We start from the raw sequence: 25,692 nt of genomic DNA on the forward strand, positions 1-25,692 counted from the left end.
TGTGGTCTTTCGACTACCCCACTGTACCTTGATGGTTCTAATGTACTAATTAAACGTGCCTTCAGAAGCTACTTTTAACCCATTGGATTTCAGTTTGTACTTCTAGGACATCCTCTTTTCCTCGTCCCCTAATCAGTTTAAAGAAGGTATCACTTCTTAAACACTGACCTCTTTGGTTTAATCAGTCATGTTGGATTTTTGTTGTACTTGCCCTCAGAACCTTGGAACGTTCTTCATACTACACATCAATCCTAAACTCCCACTTAAATAATCTTACATTTACAAGAGTTCTTTATATTTTTATACATCTTTAATAGTCTATGTTTCTGGTTTTAAATGATACAACAACTTGAATGAGCCCTTTGTGGGGCTGGCAAGGTGTCTCGGTGGGTAAAGGTACCTGTCAGCAAGCCTTATGGCCCGATTTTGATTCCTGGGAGCCACATGGTGGAAAGAGAGAATCAGCCAATATCCGAAAGTAGTCCTCTGACCTCCACATGTGTGGCGTACCACATGCACACACATGCGTTCACACACAAAGAAGAAAATTTAAATTGTATTTTTTTAAAATAGAGACCTAAGCAGAATTTACACAGAAGGCTGAGACTCTAGTAACTGTCATCTCCCACTTGAGACTTTTCATAAATCCCTACTTCCTAGCCAGGCCAACACCATGTATGAGTGTTTGTCTTCCTACACGTGTATCATCATCGGTACTTTCTGTGACACTGAAAATGTCTTATATCCATGATAGACTTCTGCATATGTCTTTCTGCTTAAAAGTTTTGTGTATATGTGTGTGTATATTGTAAGTGGTCTTATACATGTGCTGATCTGAAATTTGTTTGTGATATATAGTTTATCTCTCTGGGTCATTATGTTAAGATCTAGCTCATTTTCCTTTTATACTGAATTCCTAATTTGTTGGGGATTTCCTTTTCTGAAATGAATGTATCCCATGGTAAGATTCTTCCCACCATCCTCTGTTATTCTAGATGCACCATTAAGTAGTGCTAATCCACAGAGAATAGGTTTGCTTTTGAGTAACTACTTCATACTTTAGAGTCTTGGGCTAACTACGAGTTAGAGACTTTTAAAACTATATTACACATTGTGACACCACCACTGGCCCCAGGGACTTTTAGCAAAGGAGCCAAGTATTCTGTTGTCAGTTAGTTTCTAAAGACTTGCTGTGGACTGTCTGAGACGAAGCTTTTCTGAGACAGTGTTCTACCCTGCACTGGGTTCTGTGATTTGCTGTGATGGCTCTCAGATTTTAGTGAAAATGCCCATTGTCCAGAGAACTTAAGAAGAAAAAAGGATGGAGACATGAACCCCTCACCTCAACAATGTGAGTAATAGTTTCAGGCCCCTGTGATTTTTAAACCTCAGCCAGGTGGAATCTGTTGCTTACCTCGTCTTTCTGAAAGAATCTGCATAGTATTCCAGGTCTTACCAGGGAGCCAGCTAGGTGAACTGCTCAAAACTTAGAATAGCCCTTGCCGCTGTGGTCTTGAAAGTTCAAGCAATACTTTTTAAGAAAGAAAAAGTTATGAATTTTTTTTAAGAATTTAAAATTTATCTTAACCTAACGCTTATATACTGTGGAGTTAAAGTGATGAATCCTCAGTTCTCTAAGTTATGGCAACAATGTATCTTTTTTTTAAAAATAAAAAAGCTCCCTAGTCCACTTAAGTTCAGCTGTTTCCCACATCTGCCTCAGAACCTTTGCTGTATACATGAATCTTTTTAAGATGGACTTTTGTAATTTTATACTTTATGTAAAAAGGAAACCGATGTCTCACATATAACAATGATGTTACATTATTTATGCTAAGTGAGAACATTAGTTTGTTTGAACTTTTAATATTTACAAAAATACAGCTATGTCAGGAAGCTGGAAATGCTGTGTCACCTAGAAACTTTTTTGACCCATTACTCCAAACGACTTGTCTGTTGTCATGGTTTTACTCCAGGACATTCTGTGGTGGCCTTTTTCTAAAATGGTCACTGGCTCCATTTCCTAACACCATAGCTTTCCTGTTAGTAATCTGAGCAATTACCTGATTCCTGTCAACGTGCATAGCAACTAATGGACTTAAATGCTTCGATCATTATTTTGTACAGTTTCACAATTTTTGCTTGTTAAAAATAGCGGTGGATGTATTTTAGCAGTGTTGTTTTACACACTGCAAGAAATCATTTTTACTACAAGTTCTCATTTTCTCCACTCTCAGATGATTAACAACGAAGCAAGAAAAAAATCCTTCCCAGCTATATACCATTATCAAACATCTTACAGATTGTACTTTAACAGTACATTTAGCCATTTGACTTTATCTTTCCCATAAGGTGTATTTTATAATGCTTATTAATTTATTTTGTGGCTTTTAGAATTAGAAACTCTTAGAGAAGTTGAAATTACATAAGAGTAAATAAAAATTTATTTCTTTTGAGGTGAAAGTTATGGATGAAGTAGGATATTAAAGCTTTGGAGTGTGTTGATTATACTACAGTTTATCTTAAAGGTGTCCCGTAATGCCCAGTTTGAAATTCTTAGATACTCTCTGATGGAGATGAGCTAGGAGAATGTAGAGCTGAAAATGGTTCCTTCTTTCCCGTTAGGTGAAGGTTGTGGATGAACGGAGGTATCGGAAGGTCTTTGAAGATATCGTACGCATTATGGACAGAATGGAAAATGACTTCCTTCCTTCATTAGAACTTAGCAGGAGAGAGGTGAGCAAAACTAGACAGCTTCCTGTCTACTATCCATTATTAGTTAACACAAAGGAAACTGTTTTACTTCAACGGGCATCAAGGATAACATCTCCACTGGTGTCAGACTGTCTCTGTTCTGGTGTCAGCTTTGCAGTTTGGTAGCTAGAGGAGTACAGGAAGCCTCAGAGATGCAGCTCCCTTTGCTGGATCACATGAGTTAATACCTGCGAAGCTCTTAAAACAGCACCCAGCAGCTTGGAAGCCCTCATATTAGTTACTCTTGTTTGGCATTCAGTTCATATGTTTGAGGGAGCAGAACCTAGTCACAGAATAAGCACCCTGGACCACAGTTGTGTTCTTCTCAGGATCCCTGAACAATCAGAGTAGCCTTGAACAGGGTCAAAAGTTACCTAGCTCCTTCTTTGCTGGTGTTAACTAAATAATGTAGGAAAGCCAATGCTAGGAAGTTGTCTCGGTCTGTGAATATATGTGGTAGGTACGCATCTGATTAATAATTACCTTATTCTTGATTCATATTGTCTATGAATAATCCAACTTACTTCCCCTACTAGTGATGCATGCTTGTGTCTGTCTGTTCCCCAGTTTGTGTTTGAGAATGTGAAGTTTCGGCAGCTGCAAAAGGAGAAGTTCCAGATCAGCAACAATGGACAGGTTCCCTGCCATTTTTCTTTCATCCCTAAACTTAATGACAGCCAATACTGCAAGCCATGGCTTCGAGCTGAACCTTTTGAGGGCTACTTGGAGCCAAGTGAGTTTTCCCTTTACCACTGCCTCTGCTTGCCACCACCTTGGCTTAACTTCTAGTTCTCTAAGCGCTTGTCTCTCGCTTCGCTGTCTTTATATTCGTGTGTCCCATCCTTTTCCCACTGTTGTTTTGTTCTTGCTGTTATGGACAGTTGATTTTTCCACCAGAAAGCTCTGGACTACAACGCACCATCTCTTTCATTGCAGATGAGACAGTAGACATTTCTCTTGATGTCTACGTCAGCAAAGACTCTGTAACCATCCTGAACTCTGGTGAAGATCAGATTGAGGACATTCTCGTCCTTCATTTGGATCGAGGCAAAGATTACTTCTTGACCATCGGCGGGAATTACCTTCCGAGTTGCTTTGGTACATCCTTAGAGGCTTTGTGTCGAATGAAAAGGCCAATCCGAGAAGTTCCTGTTACCAAACTCATAGACTTGGTAAGAAGCTTTCTAAAAATCATCTTCACATTTAATTCGCACGTTTTTGTCGCCATTATTTCTGTGCCTTCTCTCTTCTTCTGGGATCAGGGGAACTGACAAATGATACAGAAGAATGTCACTTTATCTTAGCACTACTTAAATTAAATTAAGCTTAAGAGGGAAAAGAAGAGGCCAATCTGTCGTTAACTCTTGTTGTGACTAAAGTAGGTAGTATACTTCCAAAATAAGGTTAAAGTCTCTCTCAGAGCTATAATGCTTGTTAGGTTTATCACACTCTTTCACATAAATTGGCATGTATGTGAGGTGTGGCAAGGGCACCATGCGGTATTATCCTCATTGTGCTGGCAAGAAAACTGAGGCCCAGAGGCATTCAGTTGCCCATAGTCAACTAAGTTAGTGACAGATCTCCTGTCCAGATTGTCTGACTTCCTCCCCAGTATCCCTCCCTACATTATGTCAAATCAAACTTTGCTGCTGATGAGAACACAGGCTGTTAGGAAAGCTTACAGAACCTGCATCATTGTCCTTAGGGGTGCTTACTCTAAGTAGAGGTCCCTATCCCCATTCACCAGTGGTAACAGAATCTTTAGATATGGAGCCTGGGTCACATTTTACTAACATTCCAGACACTTTTTTTTCTTTGGTAGTCCAGGCTGGGGTTGAATTTCCTGTTCAAATGAGAATGACTTTAAACTTCTGATCTCCCTGTCTCCTCCTCCCCAGTGTGGGATCACAAGTATATGCCACAATCCTGGTTTATGCAGTGTTGAGGATCAAAGCCAGGGCTTCATGCATGCTAGGCAGGCTCTCTGCCAACTGAGATGCAAACTCAGTCCATAGATGTGTATAATGCACACTGAGGCTTGTTCACTTAATGTGACTCAAGAAAGGAAGAGAATTATTTCCTCCCCTTTCCCAAACCAAGTTATTATATAATATCTATAGTCTTAAGAAGAGAAAGTATATTATTTTCAGTAAAAAACATGACTTAATAGCAAATTCATCCTATTAAAAACTTTTCAGATAAATGAAACTATTGTTGGATTGTGTACAAGTTTGCACTACAAGTTTATTCTTAGCTTTTTTACCAAATATAATGAAGAGCCAAATGTCATCATGTGTACAAAATCACGTTGGTGCTTAGGCCTGGGCAGAGCTAGTGACTGTAGCATCCCGCAGGAAGGGTTAGAGGAGGAGGGTAGCCTGCTGGCTTGTATCTGTGCCGTTGCCATGGAATTGTTGCACCTGTGACTCAGAGCAAATTACAGCACTGAAAATCTATTTGTTTCCATAGAGCTCTCATGATGGAAGGCTTTACCTGTGTTTGAAAGAAACCATTTTCTACAGAAACTCATATCCTGCCAGTCTGGTATTTCTCGTAATTGTTTTTCTCCTACTGCCATATTCTCATTTTGTATCGAAAAAACTATACAATATAGTTTGATCACAGGTCCCCTCCCCCAGCTCCTCCCAGAGCCTTCCCACCCCACCCAACCCAACCAACTCCACACTCTTTCTTCTCTCTGACTTTAGAAAGCAGACAAAGAGGCAAACAAAAGACAAACTAGAATTCTTTTAAAAGGGAAAAAAGTCATAAGAAATGCATGCGCGTGTACATACAAACAAAAACTATAAAAGCAAAAGATAGGAAGCCTTGCAAAATACAAGTGGGACAAAAAAAATGCCCAAACAAAGCAAGAAGAGACAAAAAGTTTACCAGAATGGATGGGTTCATTTTGTGTTGGCCATCTCCTGTTCGGCATGAGGCCTGCCACCATAGTCTTAGTTTTCAAATTTTGCATTTCACCTGTTAGAATAGATTCTGCATGATTTTTTTCTACTTCATCCCAAACCCTATTTCCTAGCTTTCTTTGTTCCTGCTTTTCATTTTATCGTTATTTTTAATTTTTTGAAAAATGAGTTTTGTTTTGTGTATATAGGTGTTTTGCCTGTGTGTGTGTGTGTGTATGTGTGTGTGTGTGTGTGTGTCTGTCTGTCTGTCTGTGAACCATATGCATTCCATGCCTACCCACAGAGGTCGGGAAAGGGTGTCGAATACCGTCTAGCATCTAGTTTATATTCATATTTTTCCAATTGTTCTAGCAATTTTTTATAGCTTTCTAAAAACCAAAATGCAATCTCAGTTCATGCAGTATAACATGTGTGTATGTATATGTATGTGTGTATCTACATATATTCACATTTATGCTAGTATTTCTGTAGTACCTTTCATGTAGTATATAGCATGTGTGTATATGTGTATATACATATATTCATATATATGCTAAGGTTTCTGTAGTACCTTTCATGTAGTATATAGCATGTGTGTATGTATACTCTTCATAGTAGAACAAGTCTCTGTTTTTTCTTTACTGTCATTTGCCTTTTAAGAGTCTAGTTTAGTTGTCCAGGCAGTGGTCTCTTAGTTCCTAAATTTGGCCATTTCTTCTTTGGTATTTTTAACTTATCCTTGTATACCCTCTCTTTACTCTTGTTTTCCTATCAATTAGATCATGGCTTATTTTTTTAATCAAAGTCAGTGGCAGCATTATAGTACCTGACCATAATTTTTTCATATTCTGGGAGTAACTAGGAGGTTCAACAAGCTTTGAAAAGTCTTACTGTATAGAAAGTATATTATCAGGCAATTTGACCACATCCATAAGTAAAGTATACAAAATCATTAGATTAATCAGCGTCTCTGTAAGGGGCCCTCTTTGCTCTTTTAGGACATTATTGACTCAGGGTTAAAGAAATAGAACCTTGGTCATTTGTAATTACATAATGACTTTTTATTAAATTATACATTCATGATCATCATTTGTTCTTTGTGAAAGTTCTTATTTTGTAGGCTTTAGGGCTCTCATTCTTTCCACAGGTTATTGCATTTCAGTTTTATTAAATTACTGTATCTCATCAATAAAGAAGTTATTCATCTTGTGAGGCAGTAAACAGGAGTCTAAAATAACCACTTCCCTCTCTGCACACCTTTCCGCCTATCTTGACTCTGAAACACTTCTTTAGGTCTCATGTTCACTCATGCTTTGCTAGGACCCGACGGGATATTTCAGACCCCGTGAAACGGTAGCCTTAATACTGATACATGCCCTGTATTGGATTGTGTGCTATAAATCCACAAGGAAGCCAAAAATGAGTTCAGCTCATATGATTTGTTTCCATGTACTGTTTCAGGGAGATACTTATGTTACATTTGCTTCCTGCTAAAGGCAAAATGAGATAATTAGCATGAATCTTTTTGTTCTTCCAACCATGTTCAATAATAGAGATTCTACAACTCCTAGGATAGTTGGGATTAAGTAAAGTGGGAGCAGATGAGAATTATTTGCTGTTGTAATGATTTTTATTCTTTTTCAAAACAAAGATCCATTTTTCTGATTTATTAACTAATATGTTAACCTGCAGATAATCATCAATATTTACTACATGCTGGATATAAAGTAGTATGGAGATTATGTGAGTTTCTGTAATTTAGTGGTCATGAAAGTATACTTGCATGCAAAAGATAGCTAATTCCTAAGTCATGGTTAATAGAAAGTTTTGTTCAAGATAATTTGAACGTTAGTGGTCCATACCGGCTACTGTTCACTCTGTTTGGGTAAGTCAACATTTTGGGAAATGATGTAAAGTGAATGTTATGGAGGTTGTAATTTGTATTCACTGTAGATTCCTTTTCTACACAGTTGCTCAAGCCCTCATGTGCTATAAAAGCTTATCGATTCACCAGGCAATCTCTGCAAAAATCAATCTCAGAATCAGCCTATTTTTGTCTTAATGGATATTTGATGCTTGTAATATTAACATGATCTAGAAATATGTTCAGTACATATGAATAACGTAGATTAGGAAATTGATTTGAAGTTAACCACAGACATATTTCCACTCAAATCAGAGCACTTAAGAAACAAACATGTGGGGGCTGGAGAGATGGCTCAGAGGTTAGAGCACTGGCTCCTCAGCCAGAGGACCCCGGTTCAATTCTCAGCACTGACATGGCGGCTCACAACTGTCTGTAACTCCAAGCCTGACAACCTCACACATATATGCAGGCAAAAACACGAATGCACATCAAATAAATAAATAAAAAGAATAAACCCCTGTCTGTGAAAAGGTACCCCACAGCCTAGTTGCTGAAAAGAATATATTTTTTAAAGATTTATTTATTTATTATGTATATAGTGTTCTGTCTGCATGTATGCTTGCTGACCAGAAGAGGGCACTTGATTTCATTACAGAAGGTTGTGAGCCACCATGTGGTTACTGGGAATTGAACTCAGGACCTCTGGAAGAGCAGTCAATGCTCTTAACCTGTGAGCCATCTCTCCAGCTGAAGGGAATATATATTTTAAAAAAAGAAACAAACATGTATTTAGGTATAGGCTGAGTAGACTGTTCTAGAAGTAAGGAGCACCTTGAATAAAGGATGCAAAGTAAGGAGAAAAGTGACCATGAGTGGGAAATACTAAGATTTCCCTGGAGGGTGAAGGATCAGATTATGATACATGAAGATAGTTCTGTAAGATGGGGGTAGGTAATGCTCCTAAAATCAAGAGATGCACTTATGCTTGAGCCAGAGATTATCTCGAACCTTTAGGAGACTTTGAGGACTAACACAAGGTTGAAAATTGACATATTAGAAGGAACCTTCTGGTATTGCATATAGAATGAGCTAATGGAAAGGATACCAGGCTTGACGTGCCAGAACTGGTTAAGGGTTTTGGTTGCAAGTGCAAACACGAAAAGATGAAAGATGGGTGGAGAACATACCAGTGAGGAGAAGGATATAAAGTCTGAGATAGAAACTTGGTGATTCATTCAGGACCTGTATTCTCTTTACCCTGGGTTTGCTTTATCTTGCTTATCTAATTGCTCCTTTCTTGTCCTGTTACATGTATGACTTGTTTCTTCTATATATTTCATATGAACTATTTCTTCTGAGAACTTCAGTTTCCATTTAGTTATTCTTAAATTTCAACCTTCTAGTTGAGCCTGGTGGCACACACCTTTTATCCAGCTGCTTGGAAGACTGGAGGCAGGAGGATCACAAGATCAAGGCTAGCTTGAGAAATTTAACAAGCCTTGTCTCCATGTAAGGAGTTAAAAGTGGGTGAGGGAGCTGGAGATGCAGCTCAGTGGAGATGCAATACTTTCCTAACATTCCGCACGCCCTGGATTTAATCCTCAGTACTGTCAGTCTGAATCTTCGATTTGAAGAAAAAAAAGAAAAAAAAACTCTTTTATATTGTTTTAGCTACATTCACTACTTAGAATATTCTTCTTAGGGTAAATGTTGGACTTAGGAATGATTTGCATTGCATTTGTTATATCTCATGTCACCCCAGGGAAACAAATCCTGAAGTGGGCTCCTGTTCAGAATGAGATCAGCAGAGCCTTTAACAAAGAGAATATTTGTGTCCTTTCAAGTCCACTGAACTACGGAACGAGTGACCTTTTATTAGTGGAGGTTAACCGATGTTTCTACTTTCAAAATTCAGGCTAGTGTTGGATTAAGTGTAATTTACATTTGTTGTCTTTATGCCTACACAAAGAGAAGTAAACTCACTATATATTTTCCTTTTCACACTTTCAAGTGTGTGTGATGTGCATTGAGTATATGCATATTCAGGTGTGTGCATGTGTGTGCTCATTCATGTGAAGCCCCTAGCTTGATGTTGGGAATCATTCTCCATCTGTCTCACACCTTATTTGTTCTCTGTCAAACCCAGATCTCAGTTATTTGGCTTGTCTTGCTAGCCAGCTTCTGAAGATCTCACATCTCCCTGAGGCTAGGGTTACAGGTGGACCACCACACCTACCTGGCATTTGAGTGGGTTCTGGGGGTCCAAATTCCATCACACCTATGTAGCAGATGCTTTAACCACTAAGCCACCATTTTAGTCACTACAGAAATAAACTTTTCATGTAAATTTGCTGCCTCTCCAGTTGCATTTAATCAATCATTTTTATTCTTTTAGAGTTTTCTCTTTTTTCCATTCCTCATGTTTGTAGTATTGTGGTATTCATGCCAGATAATTGTTAATTGTTCTACCACTAAGAAACACTGCCTATCCACTATTTTAAAATATATTTTTCCCATTCTAGTTTTTTTAAATGAATTTCTCTCTCTCTGTCTGTCTCTCAATCTGTCTCTGTCTCCCTGTCTCTATCTCCCTGTCTCTCCCTCTCTCTCTCTGTGTGTGTGTGTGTGTGTGTGTGTGTGTGTGTGTGTGTGTGTGTCTGTATACATGTACTTGGACAGACATGCATGTGCCACAACACATGTGTGTTGATCAGGACAGCTCTTGGGAGCTGGTTCTCTCCTGCCTTGTAGGAGCTAGTATACTTGCACCTCCATCACGTGAGCCTTCTCCTAGGCCCCATATTAGTAAATAAGTTGATTCACTGACTGATTTTGCTTGTGTATTCACTCCAAGGCACACTTGTAGAGGTCAGAGGACAGTGGTGTGGAGCTGCTTTCTTTTCTTCTGCCATGTGAGTTCCAGAGATTTAAGTCATCAAGCTTAGTGGAAAACACCATTATGTGCTGAGCTCTTTCATGGGCCCCCATATTAGTTTTTGTTTATTTGGTTGGTTTGGTTTGGCTTTTTGAGACAGTTTCTCTGTGTAGCCTTGCCTGTCCTGGAACTCTCTCTGTAGACCAGGCTGGCCTCAAACTCACAGAGATCCACCTGCCTCTGCCTCCCAAGTGCTGGGTCTGAAGGTGTGCGCCACCACTGTCTGGCCCCCATATGAGTTTTAAGGTGTTTCTTTTTCTCCCTCTTGACCTATGTTGATAGTCATTTAATGTTTTCCTTTGTTCCTGCACTTCATGTTTTCCCATTCAGGTCTACCAGATTGAACTTTCTGTAATACTACTCTGCTGGGGGCAATGGTCTTCCTTGCTCAAAGGTAGTGAGTGGCTCCCACATGCCTGTTAGAAAAATCCAGATTCACTAAGCTGCCATTCAGTGTCACCTTTTGGTTTTTGACATTTTTTTCAACATTGTCTAGTTAGGTTATGCTCCCTACAAACAAGATGAATAAGTTCTTCTTAGTTACCTTGTCATTTAAGTTTTCTGTGCATTTGTTTCTTTCTGCCTCTTCTACCTTTTCTTAGAGCATGTATCTTGCTATGTTTTCTAGACTGGCCCTGAACTCCTGCGTCCATATGAACTTCTTGAGTAACCATCATAACATCCTACACCACTAGGTCTGGCTTACTTTCACATTAGTTCCCTTCATCCACATCCTGTGACTTAAGGACTTAGATGTGGCTATGTAGGAGAAAGTTTGTGCAGCATGTACACAGCTCTGGGTCCCAACACCAGCTGACAAAAAAAATCCTGGGTTTTTTTTTTTTAAAGAACAAGTGGCCATGTATTGGGAACTTGTACATATGAGTTCTAAGAATATCAGTTGTATATTATGAGACTAAGGAGGACCGGTCAGAATTGGAAACCACGGACCAACCACATCTTTCTCTTCTCTGTGTCCTTACTTGTCACTGTCCTCCTTAGAAGGTATTTCTCATAGCCCTTTATACTGATAGATGGTCACCACTCAAAGGGACCTACTTTCAGGGCCTACATTGACACAAGATCCTTGCTTCATTTTGCTTGGTATATTATGTATCATGTCAGATTCATTTGTCAGATTTACTAACACATGTTTCTAAACTTAATATTAGAGTACAAATTTTTGTTAAATTGGATAGCTGACACTCAGAATCAACTTTACATTTAGAAATATCATAATGATAGGACAATATGGACCTTATAAGTACTATTATTAGGACTCTGGCTACTTTATTTCACATGGTATTTAAAAGTATAGGTAAATGCAGAAAAGCATGTTTAATTCAAAAGTATCTAACAATATTAAGACCCCTAATTGCCATATTAACAACTCAGGATAATAGGTTCAGGATTCTCACTTGCAATCCCCGGGAAATAAATGCTCACTCCTGCTCCAGACACCTTTGCTTCTCTGACAGCAAGTCTTAGATTTCTCCTTACACCTACCAGACCTGAGATGGGATTTAGCCTTGATTTTCTCAGTGGTCAACAATGGGATCAGGAAGAATCCAGTTGAGAGTCTCTGGGGCAGTGTACCCCACTTCCTCCTAACTTTAAACTGCTTCACTATCCCTATGTAGAAAATACTTTACCTGCTTCAGAGATGAAGACACTGAGACAAGATGAAGTTTGGTAAATTGCCTGAGCAAACTGTAGGAGGCAGAAGGAAGATTTATACCAAGACCTGTCTCACATCTGGGCTGATACTCTTTGCATTAACCTTGCTGCCTTGTGAATAGCAGTTATCACTGTTCCTAGCTGATTCTAGAAGTACTCCCACAGGTCTCCCCTGCCTCTATCTGGGAAGCGCTTGTGTTGTCCTTTCTGAGTTGTCTACCTGAGTACGGTGATAATGAATGGGGTTAGTCAGACCTGGGATCCAGTGTTGACTGTCACTTATTACCTGTGTGTGACCTTGGGCAAATAATTTAACCTCTCAAAGCCTCAGTTTCTTCATCTGTAAAATGGGAATAATGTTTCTTAATGATGTGCAGATAAAGTGACATCATATATAAACCCTTGGCATGGCTGCTGGTACATGGTAGATATTTCTTAAGTGGTGGTGATCACTGCTGCTGCTCTCACTCCCATTGGGTTGTAATGACTGCAGAAATAACAAGGAAGAGAAAAGGTGCTGTTTCCCCTGCTTCTTGTCTTTTATGTCCACTGGGAAAATCAAGGAACTGATGGATACTGTGATCCACAAAGCTCTGAGATAAAATTCATGTACATTTCAGTAGGCCCTTCAAATCTGGGGAGTCTATAGGCCTTTGAGGAGGCGGGTGGGTACCAGGAGAGGGTAAAAGCTCTTGGAGACTCCGGGCACTAGATGAGATGAGACGAGCGATAGAAAGGAGTAACTCATCACCTGCTTCTGAGTGTCTGTTCTCAGGCCAGCAGCCAGGTTCCTCCATGAAGGCAGCATTAGGATGAGGTAAGAACTGCACATGACAGCAGATGAACAGGAAGACGCAGCACCAGGCTTGACTCGACCCTCAGGCAGCTTCCTGGGGTCAGAAAAGTCAAGGCCTGTAGAAGGATGGTTTTTGAATGATAATCTCAGCGAACTGTATAATAATATACTATGCATGACCAAGATCTTCGCATGTGGAAAACGTGTTCTATTTTCAGTGCTTGTCATTTGAAGGGTTCAGAGCTTTTAAAAGCCCATGTCTAGCAAGCTAGCAAGATCTAATACTGAGCTGTTTCTAATGCTGTGAATTAACTCTGATCATTGTCTATCTGCCAATGACTTTTCTCCTGCTCTGCTCTCAGGAAGAAGACAGCTTCCTAGAAAAGGTAATTCAATTCATTGGTGGTAATGAAGGCTTCCTTGTGCTTGATTAACACTTAACTGTGGTCCCTGGAACTTACCCCTAAGCATTCTCATATCAGAGGCCTCTGACTTGGTGAGAATTCCCTAATAAGCCCTGATGTCCTGCCGTGTGTTTTGAAGTATGCTCAAAATTCAGGAATGATGTTTATCCATCTGACAAGTTGTTGATAGTGTTTATAAAAGAAATAAAACTCAAGACATAGATTTTATTGAGACGGGGTCTCATGTATTACGGGCTAGCCTCAAGCTCATTATGTATCAAAAGTGGCCTTGCTGTTTGATCTTCCTGCCTTCACCTCCCCAGTGCTGGGATTATAGCAGCCCTGGTTTTATGCAGTCCTGAGACTCAAACTTGGGCCTTATAGTAGATGGCAGATAAGCATTAAACTGAGCTACATCTCTAGGCACCTAGTGCCTTACATATACTACAAATGTACTACCACTGAGCTGTACCCCAGCTGTATTTGCATTTCTTAATTTCCAGACAAGTGGTGGACCATGAAGCTACATCTCTAGCCCAGATTTCCAGATTTGTCTTTGAAATATCTTATCTGAAAACTCATGAGTTGGAGGGTACTGTTTAGCTGCCCCGGCTTCCAATGATAGTACCACCCCAAAATGCTATTCCTGTAGCATTAATAGTGATTTGGAAGCTGGGGAGATGGCCCTGTCAATAAAGGACTTGTCGTTAGGCAACCTTGAGGGCCCAAGTTCAGACTTCCAGCACCAGTGTGAACAGAAGAGCTAGGTACAGTAGCATACATCCGTGATGCCAGTGCTAGGGAACAGATAGATACCAGTAGGCCCCTGAAGCTCACTAGCCAGCCCGTCTAATAGCATCTGTGAGCTCCATATTCACTGAGAGAACCTGTCTCAGAAAAAAAAAAAAAACAAGATGGAAACAGACTGAGGAAGACAGTGGTGTCAACCTCTGGCCTACATACACACATGTACCCAGGCATGCATAGGGATCACAAAGGAGTGATTTGGGAGTTCTTGATAAGAATGGCTAATTACTCTCAGAGAATACCCAGATATAGTCAAGAAATAAAGCATAGAGTAGAATTGTGGAACTAAATCATAAATGGAGAAAATCATAAATCATCTAATCTAGCCATCTGTCTTTAGACAAAGAAAGATATTTTCTATGTTCTAGCAGGCATGGCACAAGGTCCAGAAAAGTAGAAAAGGCTATTAAAAGGTCCCACTGCCTCTGAGCACCAGTGTCAGGTGTGAGTGCTGTTTCCTAACTGTCCAGTGGTATGCCCCTTCTGCAGTGCCTCACAGCCTCTTCCATCATCAACTGGAGATGCCAGGCTCCCCTCAGGGCTGCCAAACATGGGCAGGAGCTCGACATTCCACAGCATGCTCATAGAGTGCTTGAGGGACTTCTCCACTGGATGGAATTGAATGCGTTGTGAAGGTGGAGATTCTTTAACCACTAGCATTAAGATTACAAAGTGTAGGCTAAGAAGGCAAACAGGAGGTCTTGTTGAAAGAAGCAGAGTGTCTTGGTTCCTGCTTGAACATCAGAGTTCACAATAATGTACAGAACATTTTTGTAACTATTCATGCCCCAGTGTCTTATTGTATCCTTTTCTAGGCCTCAGAGCTACAAGTGTGACATTTCCTATTATCACACGTGAATTTGGAAGTGGATAGTAGATGCTGTGTATAACCTACTGACATTTTATTAACCTTTTAAACCACTAAGGCTTGAGACATCTTTGCTTCTTAGCTCTTCTCTGTTAAGGGCAGTCCATGTTCTGTCTGTACAGTTAGACTGTGCCTTGCATTGTCCTAATTCCTCAGGACAGGAAAAACCTTTAGTTGGATGTCAGATTTTTCTTTGAAAATATATGAGTCAATGATGAATAATTTATACTTGTTAAGTTTGGAGACATCTGCTAAAGAGTCTGCACATGTGTCCTGTTTGATTCAAAAAGTTAGTAGCGTGCATTGTGAAATGTTTGGGCTCTGATAGCAGGTGGATGCCTGTGTGTAATATGTGCAACCAGGATGAAGTTAGTGGGCAAGTCACCAATAGGAGTTATAGCTACCATGTAGAGTATGAATATCAAGACATAGCATCCCAGGGAAAGAGAGGAAGTAAATGTGAAAAGAGAAATGTAGAGAGATTGAAATGGTAGCCAACAATCCCTATTCCCTTCTCTTCCCTGAAAAGGATGTAGCAGCTCAGGAAGTTCATTGGTGCTTATTAAAGAGCACCCTGCTAAGTAAATACCTGGGTGCTTCTGTAGTATATGTGGTCCCTGTAAGCATAGTGATAGGTTTTTTTAGTTTCCCTTAAAGCTATATGGCTGGAGGTTATAGATAGTATGGTGTCAGGCAACTAGCTGAAAGTTGACCATATATAATGTATGCCTTAGAGGTAGCAAAAGGAAGAGGATGCTAAAAGCCGAACATGGCTTTATCCACTGGGGTTCCTCTGAAGGCTGCCTTCAGATACCCTTTAGCCTAGTTTGAATATGTTTTTCATATGCTTTATATTTGAATCTATAAATGTAAGCTAAATTAACTTATTTTTGAGTGTTGAGAGATAATTGAGTTGATTTTGCCCTTTGAATTTAGTTATTTGTCTGATATATGTCACTTCTGGATTTTTGCCTTCTATTTTTTCAGAAGACTCTAACAATAGAAAACTAGGTAAAACAAATAATAGCCCCTAGAAATCTTTCTGAGGTATTAAAATAAATTAAACTTCTGGAAGTTTTCACAGTATTCTAGCTCCTCAGTTGCTATATTCCAGGTTATTACTTTTAGATTTTGGAGCTTATGATTAGAAACTTGGATCAAGCCTGAAAAATCCATATTTGTGCATCTAATGAGCAGAATTATCTTTAATTTTTCAGAACCAAGTCAATCAGTTAAAGAAACAATAAAACTACCAGGAGTATTTGTGGTGAGACTTCAAGGGAGAGTTACTGTAGAGTAAACTAAAAACTAAGTGTGAACACTGCCTTTCGGGGTGCCATATTAACAACTGTGATTTCAGGGTCCAGCTACTGGTCATGTCTAGACTCTACTGGGACTGTATTATTTTCTTGTCATGCTGGGTCTTACTTCAGAGTATGGAATGCATCCAGAGGATGCACACCCCGAGTACAAATGAAATGCTTGCTAACTGAATGAAGCACTTTGGGAAGGCGATTAGTTAACTACCAGAATCACTACTGAGTGCCTCCCGAAGGATGTCCCTTCTGAGAAGAAAATGCAAAAGCATAAGAGACAAAGATCACACTGTGCTTACTTGTGCAGATTTTGAAAGAGATTTATCTCTTCATTCTGAGGCCCCTTTGACTTCCATCCCTTTTTATCTGTTAGGAGAAATCCGTTCTCCAGATGGTCCCCTTGGAGGAAGGTGCCAGTGAGCGACCCCTTCAGGTCCCCAAGGAGATCTGGCTTCTAGTAGATCACTTATTCAGATATGCGCGTCACCAGGTAAGTGTGAGAAAACCTTCTGTGAAACTGTACAGTGTGTGTGAATCCTGTAGGAAATCCCAGTGCTTCGCACCAGTGTAGTGCATTTTACCCATCCAAGCAACCTCCATGCGGCTGCGCTGTCGGACCTCTAAAGCATACAAGCTGAGAAGGCACCTGAGACCGCACTCTGAGTCTGACAGCAGAGCCATGGCCAGAACTAAGAATGCCCAAGGCTTGTCTACGCACTTTGCCCTGAACGACTGAGTCCCCCAGTCCAATGCCTGTTTTTCGCTGCCCTGTGGCCAAGTGCAAATTTTAAAATTAAAACAAACTTCACACCCATTTCTTTCACGTAGCACTGAGTTTTCTTTTAAATCCTATACTGAAACACTAGCCATGTCCGACTCATTCCCTAAAAGAAAGAACTTTCTTTGATCAGATTAAAGGTAGTGTTTCTCAGACCTACTGAGACCAATATAACTTGGAAACCAAGTTTTTTCATGAATGTGCCATTTCTTCCTTTCCTGGCATCCAATTCTGTCCATATTTGATATGGCTGTGATTATACAGGGTTCACTCTGCCTTGTTTTCCAGAGCCTCAGTGGACTGTCTGGCTTCCTGATCTGGCCATCTAGTCCCTTGCCCTATCAGGTAGAGGCTGACATGTCATTTTTGGACAGGTCATTTTCTTGCTTGAAATAAACTTTGACACGGATTACAGAAATGCTAAAGGAAGACAAGGTTACCTCCATACCTCCTTCGCTACCCGTTAATGCTTGTGCACCCCCCTCTTCACATTTCTTCCTGCTGCTCTCCCAGTTCCTGGGCATGGATAGCTTGCCTAGGTCCCTTCATTCTGACTTCTTTGGTAGGAGGACCTGTTCCAAACCCCTGGAATGCAGGAGGAGTTACAACAGATCATTGATTGTCTGGACACCAGCATTCCTGAGACAATACGTATCCTTTCTGCCCAAGGCTCGGGAGGCTGGACAGATGCGTGGCCAAAGTCTTTTCCCACCTGCGTTTGATTTTGTGTTTCAATGTTGACTTTTGTCATTGTCTTACTATAAGATAGTCACAGACTATCCGGTTATTTTCTCCAGACCTGTCGAAATCTGTTAGTCTCTCTGTGTGGCCTAAGAGGAGTGGAGGGGTGGGCAAGAAGGAGCATGGGACAGGGGATCCACAGCACCTATACTGCTCCCCTTCAGCGGGCTGGTTATTCCCGCTAGCCTTCCCATTCAAGTGCTATCACTAGGGCTGGAAGAAGAATAAGAAAACCACTGACATCTAGTTTATATCCCATCCACTGGGCCCTATCATTGTGTAGGCTGTGCTCCCTGAGTCTCTAGTTTAGTGAAGGGACTCCCAAGGGGCTTTGGACAATTCTCTACCTACTTGGCTGCAAAATACCTAGACCATTATCAAACTCCAGTCAGGAGCAGTGTATCCTAAAAGAGAAGAGAAAAATCATCCCTCTTAGAGACTTGAGGAAGGGAGCCAGTCAGCTGTCTGTCTTGCTTTTCTCTGGGTCCCTTTGCCCTTGACTAAGGTTATTCAGCTGGCAGTAACCACTCTGTGGCTGAAGCGCTGCTTATTTTCCTGGAAGCGCTGCCGGAGCCGGTCATCTGTTATGAGCTGTATCAGCGATGTCTTGACTCTGCTCATGATCCTCGGATCTGCAGACAGGTGAGTTCTGCTGCTCTGGGGCTATGCCCAGTGCAGGTTTCCCATAGAGGAGTCTTCAGTTTTACAAAGCTATATGATAGAATGGGCCTGTGTCTGTTCTTCATGACAGGATACCATCATTAAAAGTTAAGACCCTTGAGCCAGGCACGGTGGCGCATGCCTTTAATCCCAGCATTCAGGAGGCAGAAGCAGGCAGATATCTGACTTCCAGACCAGCCTGGTCTACAAAGCCAGTTCCAGGAAAGCCAGGGCTACACAGAGAAACCCTGTCTTGAAAAACCAAAAAAAAAAATTAAGACTGGGAGAGCCAGTGAGATTGTTTGATGGGTAAAGGTGCTTTCCACAAAGCCTAGTAACATAAGTTTGATCTCCAGAGCCAAGGGTGATGATAGCAAAGAACCAATTCCCACTGGTTATTCTCTGATCTCTGCAAACACCTTGCCCCTGACACACACTATAAATGAAGGAAGTTGAAACCCTTGAATTTAGGTACTAATATTTTCTACTATATTGGAATGTGTTCTAGTTGACCTATTTCTGTTAACAGAAAACTTAGTGGAGTGGTTATGTGAACCCAATGGTTGTTTGGCAAGCAATTGTAAGGGCAGTTCAGCTGTCATTACCAGGAAAAGTGGGTAGCAATTGGGAGCCTTTCTTTTTCCTCTTCTCCCTTTCCTTCCTTCCCCTTCTTTCCTTCTTGGTGTGTTTTTAATCTTGAGAAGATTTTGGTCCACAATGGCTGAGACCAGCTATGAATCACTTCAGTGAGTGCAGATAGGAGGGACCCATCATTGCCAAGTAAAATCGTAGAGAAAAATCATTTAAGTTGACAGATGCCTTTGCTGTTGGGGGAAAAGGAAAAAAAGGAACAGATGAACGCTTGCCTTCTGGTGAGGCACTATGCGAATGGGACTCCGAGGTGAGTGCATGACCTGGTCATTGAATAGAGAGAAACCAGACCATACCCACTTCAGAGTTATAATTCGTCAGGTAGCAAATCTACTACTGGTCATGAGTAAGTAATGGAGGGTAGTGACCGGCAAATGGGGCCTCTAAGAGTTAGATTCCAGATTGTTCTAAATGGCAGCTCTAAATGCGTATGCCCTTTAAGCTATTTACCTCACTCCACGCTCCTCTTTAACAAACAGGTCATTTCCCAGCTTCCAAGATGTCATAGAAACGTTTTCCGCTACTTGATGGCATTCCTTCGCGAGCTCTTAAAATTCTCTGACTACAACAACGTCAGTGCCAACATGATCGGTAAGGGCGCTTCATGAGCAAGTCTGTGCGAGTGTTTGCCAGGAATCATCTGGGAGCATCATGCGTAATCTCTACCGTATTTGATGTTCGGGAACGGAGCAGTCACTTCCCTCCTGCTGTTCTTGTTCCCTCCACCTTGAACCTTCAGGTTTTGCTTAGGTCATGTCTGACCATGGGTTTTCCCTTTTCTTTCTTCTACCCTCCAGCTACTCTCTTCACGAGCCTTCTCCTAAGGCCTCCACCAAACCTCATGGCAAGACAGACCCCAAGTGACCGCCAGCGTGCCATCCAGTTCCTTCTGGGCTTCCTGCTCGGGAGCGAGGAAGACTAAGTCTTTTCCTATGTGAGATTCTAGAGGAGGAAGATCTTGGGCTCCATGTATTTCAGAATGATTTGAAGAGTCATGACACCAAAAGGGTCTACTGTAGGATCTTACGTTCTGGTAATAGTACAACGGAAAGAGTTTCTTCACCCCTCCTCACCATATCCTACACAGCAAAATCCTTTTAGACATATATTGCCAAGCCAAAGTTACCATATTTTGGTGTTTTGTGTTTACTCTTTGTAAAGCAAAGAGGTCTGTATTTATACTCCTTTACCTAGGGGTGTGTTTCCTGCCCTATTTCCCAGGCATCACGATTATCTTTAATGCCCCAGGCCTAGATTGTGAGGCATACATTCTAGGCCTACAAGCACTACTTGCTATAACTCAGACTTGTCTGTAGTCCTTCTCATAACGCACTTTGGACGCACCGTCTCCCCACGTCACTACTTCGCACTCTGAAGGATGCCTGGATGAGGCTAGTGACTCCATGGGTGTCCTCAGCCATGAAGCTCACTGTCTACATGTGATTGGTACATGCATTGGTGCATTTCTACTACAAGGATGTCTATGTGTCACTGTACCGTTGGCCTTCTCGTGGATCCACACTTGGTGGAACCATATTCCCTTGTCTCGGGTCATGTTTAGTTACATAGTTTTATGGACCATAGAGATGGCATCCCACTGATGTGAGAAAATCACACGAGCGAGGAAAGCCCTGTGAGTACTTGAGGAGTGAAACTGTCCATGCTTGACAGGTCCTGCTTCCTACTTCCCTTTGCCAGTTAGTATCAACACTTGACATGAGGCGTACGTAATCCTGGATGGTCGGGAACCCATCTTCCACTAGAAGCCTACTTCCAGAGTAATGTTTGCATCACAGACAAACAAGGAGTCTGTGTACCTCAAAGTGAGGCCCCATGGACCTTTGCTACTCCCCTAGACTTATTGAGGGTAACCCTCAGAACCCTTTCTCCTATCTTCTGACGTATCACGGGAATACATTGCCCTCTCTCAGCAGGGCTGACTCTGGGCTCCATATCTGACTCCTTCACATCAAGAATTGAAAGACTGAGTGCCCTTGGCGCCTAGTCACCATATCCAGTGCTGTTTAAGAGAGGCTGGTCAGTGGGACCAGCCACACACTTTACCTCTCCCACCTAAAATGACTCTGGGCTTTTCATTTTATTCAAGCATTGTGGTGTGGACAGACTTTTTTAAGAACTAATATATTGGCTGGCAAACAAGCCACCACCAGCTACTGACTGCAAACCACCTGGTGAAATTGGCTTGCTTGGTTCTCTTTCATCAAAACCAACACGAGTTATCTCATTCTTGCCTATTACCATTGGGCATAACGAGCTTGTAGAAGGCTGTGTATACAATCTTGGGTCCTGATTCCATGACTCTTGTAGCATCCAAGGAGAAGACCAGGGAAACATCCACCATCCAGTGGTTTGCCAGTTCTCTCGTCTCCTCAAAAATTGAGCTCTTTGGAGAACAAAAGGTGTGTATCCTGCAGTAGACCACTTAAGCCCTTTCCCAAATGGGAGTTGAGAAAAAGAACTCAAAGTATTGGTGCCAGCAAACTGAATGTCTTACCTGGGTCAATAGTTGTTTAGTGGAAGACTCAGAACTAGTTTTGTTGTATCTATTAGGCCAGAAAGTAATCACCTAAAAAGCAGATGATAGGCGCTGGGTCTAGGCAAGGTGGTCCACAGGGAAAGGCCTCTCCTGTGCCCATTCTGTAATATTTTGCCAACCTTTGGTCTTTGGGTGACCAAGAATATGATTAGTAGGGGCTCTGTGGAGCATGCATGTAATGTCCTTCCTTCCTCAGGCCAAAGCACCAAGTTGCTTCACTGCCTCCACCTTTTGTCCAGCTTGGCCTAGGATGTATATAGGGTTGAGGCTTTTAGACAATCTCCAGGTAGGGGATACAAAACAGATCAGATGGAAGAAACTCGCTTCCCTACCCTGCCTCTCCAGAACCCTGACCTCATAGTTCCTCTGAATTAAGAATTTTATATCCAACTGATAGGGAGGAATCCCTAATTCCTTCAAGGTACTATTTCATAGTTCTTCCAAATTAAGGATTTCATATCCAATTGGTAGGGAGAAACTCGGCACCTCATGTCTTCGGGAAGAAATGATTCAAATCTATTGGATGCTATTACATTAGTTTCCTTTCACTGCTTTCTGATTCTTAATCTAAAGTTCTTTGTTATATTTCACAAAAATGTCTCAGTCACTAAGCAAAGCTGCTAGTGGGAGTCTGTATTTTGTGTCATCTTTTTTTATTATAATTTATTGCAATTTTTCTGAATAAATATATGTTGTGTGAAAAATCATTGGGACCTTAGTGAGAAAGAACTGAAGGGAGGAGACTTGTATCACTTGGTCTCACTTGGCTTTTTTGGAGTCCCCATCAACTAACTATACCTGTATGTGTCACCACCTAGCTTACAGAGAAATACCATTTAAAATTTCTGCACTGGGTCTATAACTCTAGTTTAAAGTGCTTACTTACCATGCACAAGGCCTTGTGTTTCATCCTTAGCACCAGGACTACAAAACGGTGGTGGCATATGTCTTAAATCCCAACACTCAGGAGGCAGAGGCAGATGGATCTCTGTGAGTTCAAGGCCAGCCTGATCTACAGAGTGAGTTCCAGGACAGCCAGGGCTGTTACACAGAGAAAACCTGTCTCGAAAAACCAAAAAAAAAAAAAAAACTGTGTTTTCCTGGGCTGGTAAGCTGATTCCATGGATGAAGGTACTTGTCATCAATCCCGATGCCCTGAGTTCATTTCCCAGGAACTACAATAGTACAAAGAAGGAACTGACTCCTGAAAATTGCCCTCTGGCCCCTACATATGTTGTGGCATGGCCGCATAAATAAAATTGGAGCTAGAGATGTCTCAACAGTTGAGAGCACTTACTGCTCTCATGGTGGACCCAGGTTTGGTTCCCAGCACCCACATCTGGCCGATCACAACTGCTATAACTCCATCTCCAGGGACCTAACAGCCTCTGCAGGCACCTGCACACATATGGTGCATGTACACATGCACACAAATAAATAAATAAAACAATAAAGAATAAATCTTTTTAATGAAAAACTTAAAAAGATGTATTTTCCCTAAGAGATGAGAAGCCATGTATTTTCAGAGACTGATGAAGAAGTCCTGTACTTTTAGGGCCAGCAAATATCCTTATTTTGACTCTAAGGATTCAGGCAACAGTGAATTCATCTGTTCCATGACACATCCCACCCCACCCCCTGGGATGGCATGTGCAATGGAATCTCACTATATTGCTGAGGCTGATCTTGAACTTCTAGACTCACTCAGCCCTCCTGACTCAGCCTCCTTTGTAGCTAGGGTTGTAGTTACACACCATCTTGCCTGGTTGGATGTTGAGTCTTAATCCTGTAAATGTCACCACAAGGTCACATCCATGATCCCACCAGCTCCAGAAGTAGGACAAGTCCTAACACCCACATTTCAGAGGAGCCTGGTTGCCCTTGGAGCCAGCCTAGGTGGGTTAGATGTGCCTCCCAAAGAGCCTGCCTTCACATAATCCATTTTAGAGCTTCTGAAAATCAGTGTATTATTTAGGGTGATGAGGTGCATAGATTTACAAACACTTGGGGGAGGCTCTGGTATGAGCTCTCTGGCACTTGGAGAAGATGCTCGTCGGCTCAACAGGACACTACTGTCCCCTGGCCCATCCACAGCATGAAGTTGTGGCTTCTGACTTCCTTACCCTGGAGACTGGAGTAGCTTCAGCTGGAGGTTTCTTCTCAGCCAGGGCCTTTTTCCAGTTCCCTCCCTCAGTGAGCCTGCCAGATCCATGTGCTGATTCAGTGTTGTTAGGACTCCTTGGGGGAGGGGGTTCTAACTCCACCCAAAGGCTTGGCAGAAGTGTGTCCCTTTCTGTGAATGGAGACTGACAGCCAGCAGTTTCTACTTAGCAGAGGGTAACGTGGCATGGCAGGCGTCATAGCTGTCCTTGTCAGAAGTCAGAGCGAATCTGCATCCCCACTTTCCCTGCTGCTCGCTTGTGTTATAGGGGCCCCGTTAGAGCCTTTCTGTTGCAAGGCAAGTTGAATGGGCTCTTGGTGTGGTTTAATAATCCATAGCCACCTAGTGTTACTATAAAAACCCCAGAATGTTGAGAGATACTTAACAAATGATCTAATTCATTGTTATTGTTCAAATAGAGAGTTTCAGAGGGGACAATGATTGACACGTCCTGTAGTATGGTGGAAAGAAAAGGCTGAAGCTTCACAGTTTGACATGGGTCAATGAACACCCTACATATACCTTATGTATATATATATATACATATACCTTAACTTATACCCACCAGTTAGCATTTCACCACACTCACCTTATCTTGAGTCTACTGTTCAATCCAGTTTCTGCCACTTCTTTATTGTGAGTGACTTTGGACTTGTTACCCTATAGTTTTCTTGCCTGTAAAATGAAACAAGTATAATATTTAGCTATGTGGTATAATTACATCAGTCTCATCACCTCCTTGTTAAAAAAAAAAACCTGAATTATTACCTGGCACACTTAGAACGATGTCCCAACTTTCTCGTGGTCTTCGAGGTCTGGCATTGTTAAATGGAAAGTACATTAATAAGTGCCAGCAATATTTCATGCCACATAGAAGTGCTCTATAGATTTCCCACTCCCCGATTCTGTTTCTAGCAAACTGACTGTACCTAAGGCTTTAGATTTCGCACTTAATGCGAATAACCTTGTCAGCTAGGCAAGAACCAGCTTGTACTCAGTCTGTTCCACTCTCCATCATCTGACCCTGACATGCCAGGGTCATGTCATGTGTGACATGCCAGCACAGCACAGCTATGCCTCTGTGTCTCAGAACTTATCAGTAGCCCATTTTCAAGTGATAATTATTATATTAGTGTGTGTGAGAGAGACAGACAGACAGAGAGAGAGAGAGAGAGTATGTAGGGCAAGGAACAACTTCCAGGATTCAGTCCTCTCCTTGTACTGGGATTCAGGTGTTAAATTCAGATTGTCCGGCTTGTGTGACAAGTTCTTGTCACTCACTGGCCCATCTGGGTGGCCCCCAGAAACCTTTAGCAAAGTGGGCTTGGGATATAACAACGCCAAATATGGTGGTGTACATCTGTAAACCCAGTGTTTGTTTAGGAGACCAAACCAATTTAGAAGCCAGCCTGGGTTATATGCTGAAATCAAGGTTAGTCTTAGCTGTGTAACAAGGCCCTATCTTGATTGATTGGGGTAGTTTGTTTCTTCGTGTGTGTGTGTGTGTGTGTGTGTGTGTGTGTGTGTGTGTGTGCGCGCGCGCGCGCACGCGCGCGTGCTCGCATGCGTGCATGGGTATGTGATAGTGCCCACAGGAACAGAAGATGGTATTGGATGTCCTGGAGCTGGATCTGTGGTTCTAGGCAGTTATAAGTTAATTGATAGAGGTGCTAAGAACAGATCTCAGATCCTCCTCAGGACAGTATGTGCTTCTAGCTCCCGAGCCATCTCTTTGGCCATACCCACCCAAATTAAACAAACAAAAAAGAATGAATAACAAGCCCACCCATGTGAAACACCTGGCTGCTGTCCAA

The 25,692-nt window shown here is 41.6% G+C and overlaps 1 protein-coding gene across 3 annotated transcripts in view; it reads left to right on the forward strand.

The window, feature by feature from the left end:
• Ocrl (OCRL inositol polyphosphate-5-phosphatase) overlaps positions 1–22,424 on the forward strand; it is a 54,817-nt gene extending 32,393 nt beyond the window's left edge. For 2 of the 3 annotated variants that reach the window (XM_048439273.3, XM_085684678.2), the window contains 9 exons: positions 2,626–2,736; positions 3,322–3,487; positions 3,691–3,926; positions 13,298–13,321; positions 16,704–16,820; positions 17,675–17,759; positions 18,364–18,491; positions 19,640–19,751; positions 19,958–22,424. In XM_048439273.3, coding sequence (XP_048295230.2) covers positions 2,626–2,736; positions 3,322–3,487; positions 3,691–3,926; positions 13,298–13,321; positions 16,704–16,820; positions 17,675–17,759; positions 18,364–18,491; positions 19,640–19,751; positions 19,958–20,082 — 1,104 coding nt within the window. In that variant the 3' untranslated portion in view covers positions 20,083–22,424. The remainder of the gene's footprint in view (positions 1–2,625; positions 2,737–3,321; positions 3,488–3,690; positions 3,927–13,297; positions 13,322–16,703; positions 16,821–17,674; positions 17,760–18,363; positions 18,492–19,639; positions 19,752–19,957) is intronic. The other variant, XM_048439274.3, reaches the window with a different exon arrangement.
• Positions 22,425–25,692: the final 3,268 nt, after the last annotated feature.

The sequence above is a fragment of the Myodes glareolus genome, chromosome X, assembly GCF_982192425.1.
Source record: "Myodes glareolus chromosome X, mMyoGla1.1, whole genome shotgun sequence".
NCBI lineage: Eukaryota > Metazoa > Chordata > Mammalia > Rodentia > Cricetidae > Myodes > Myodes glareolus.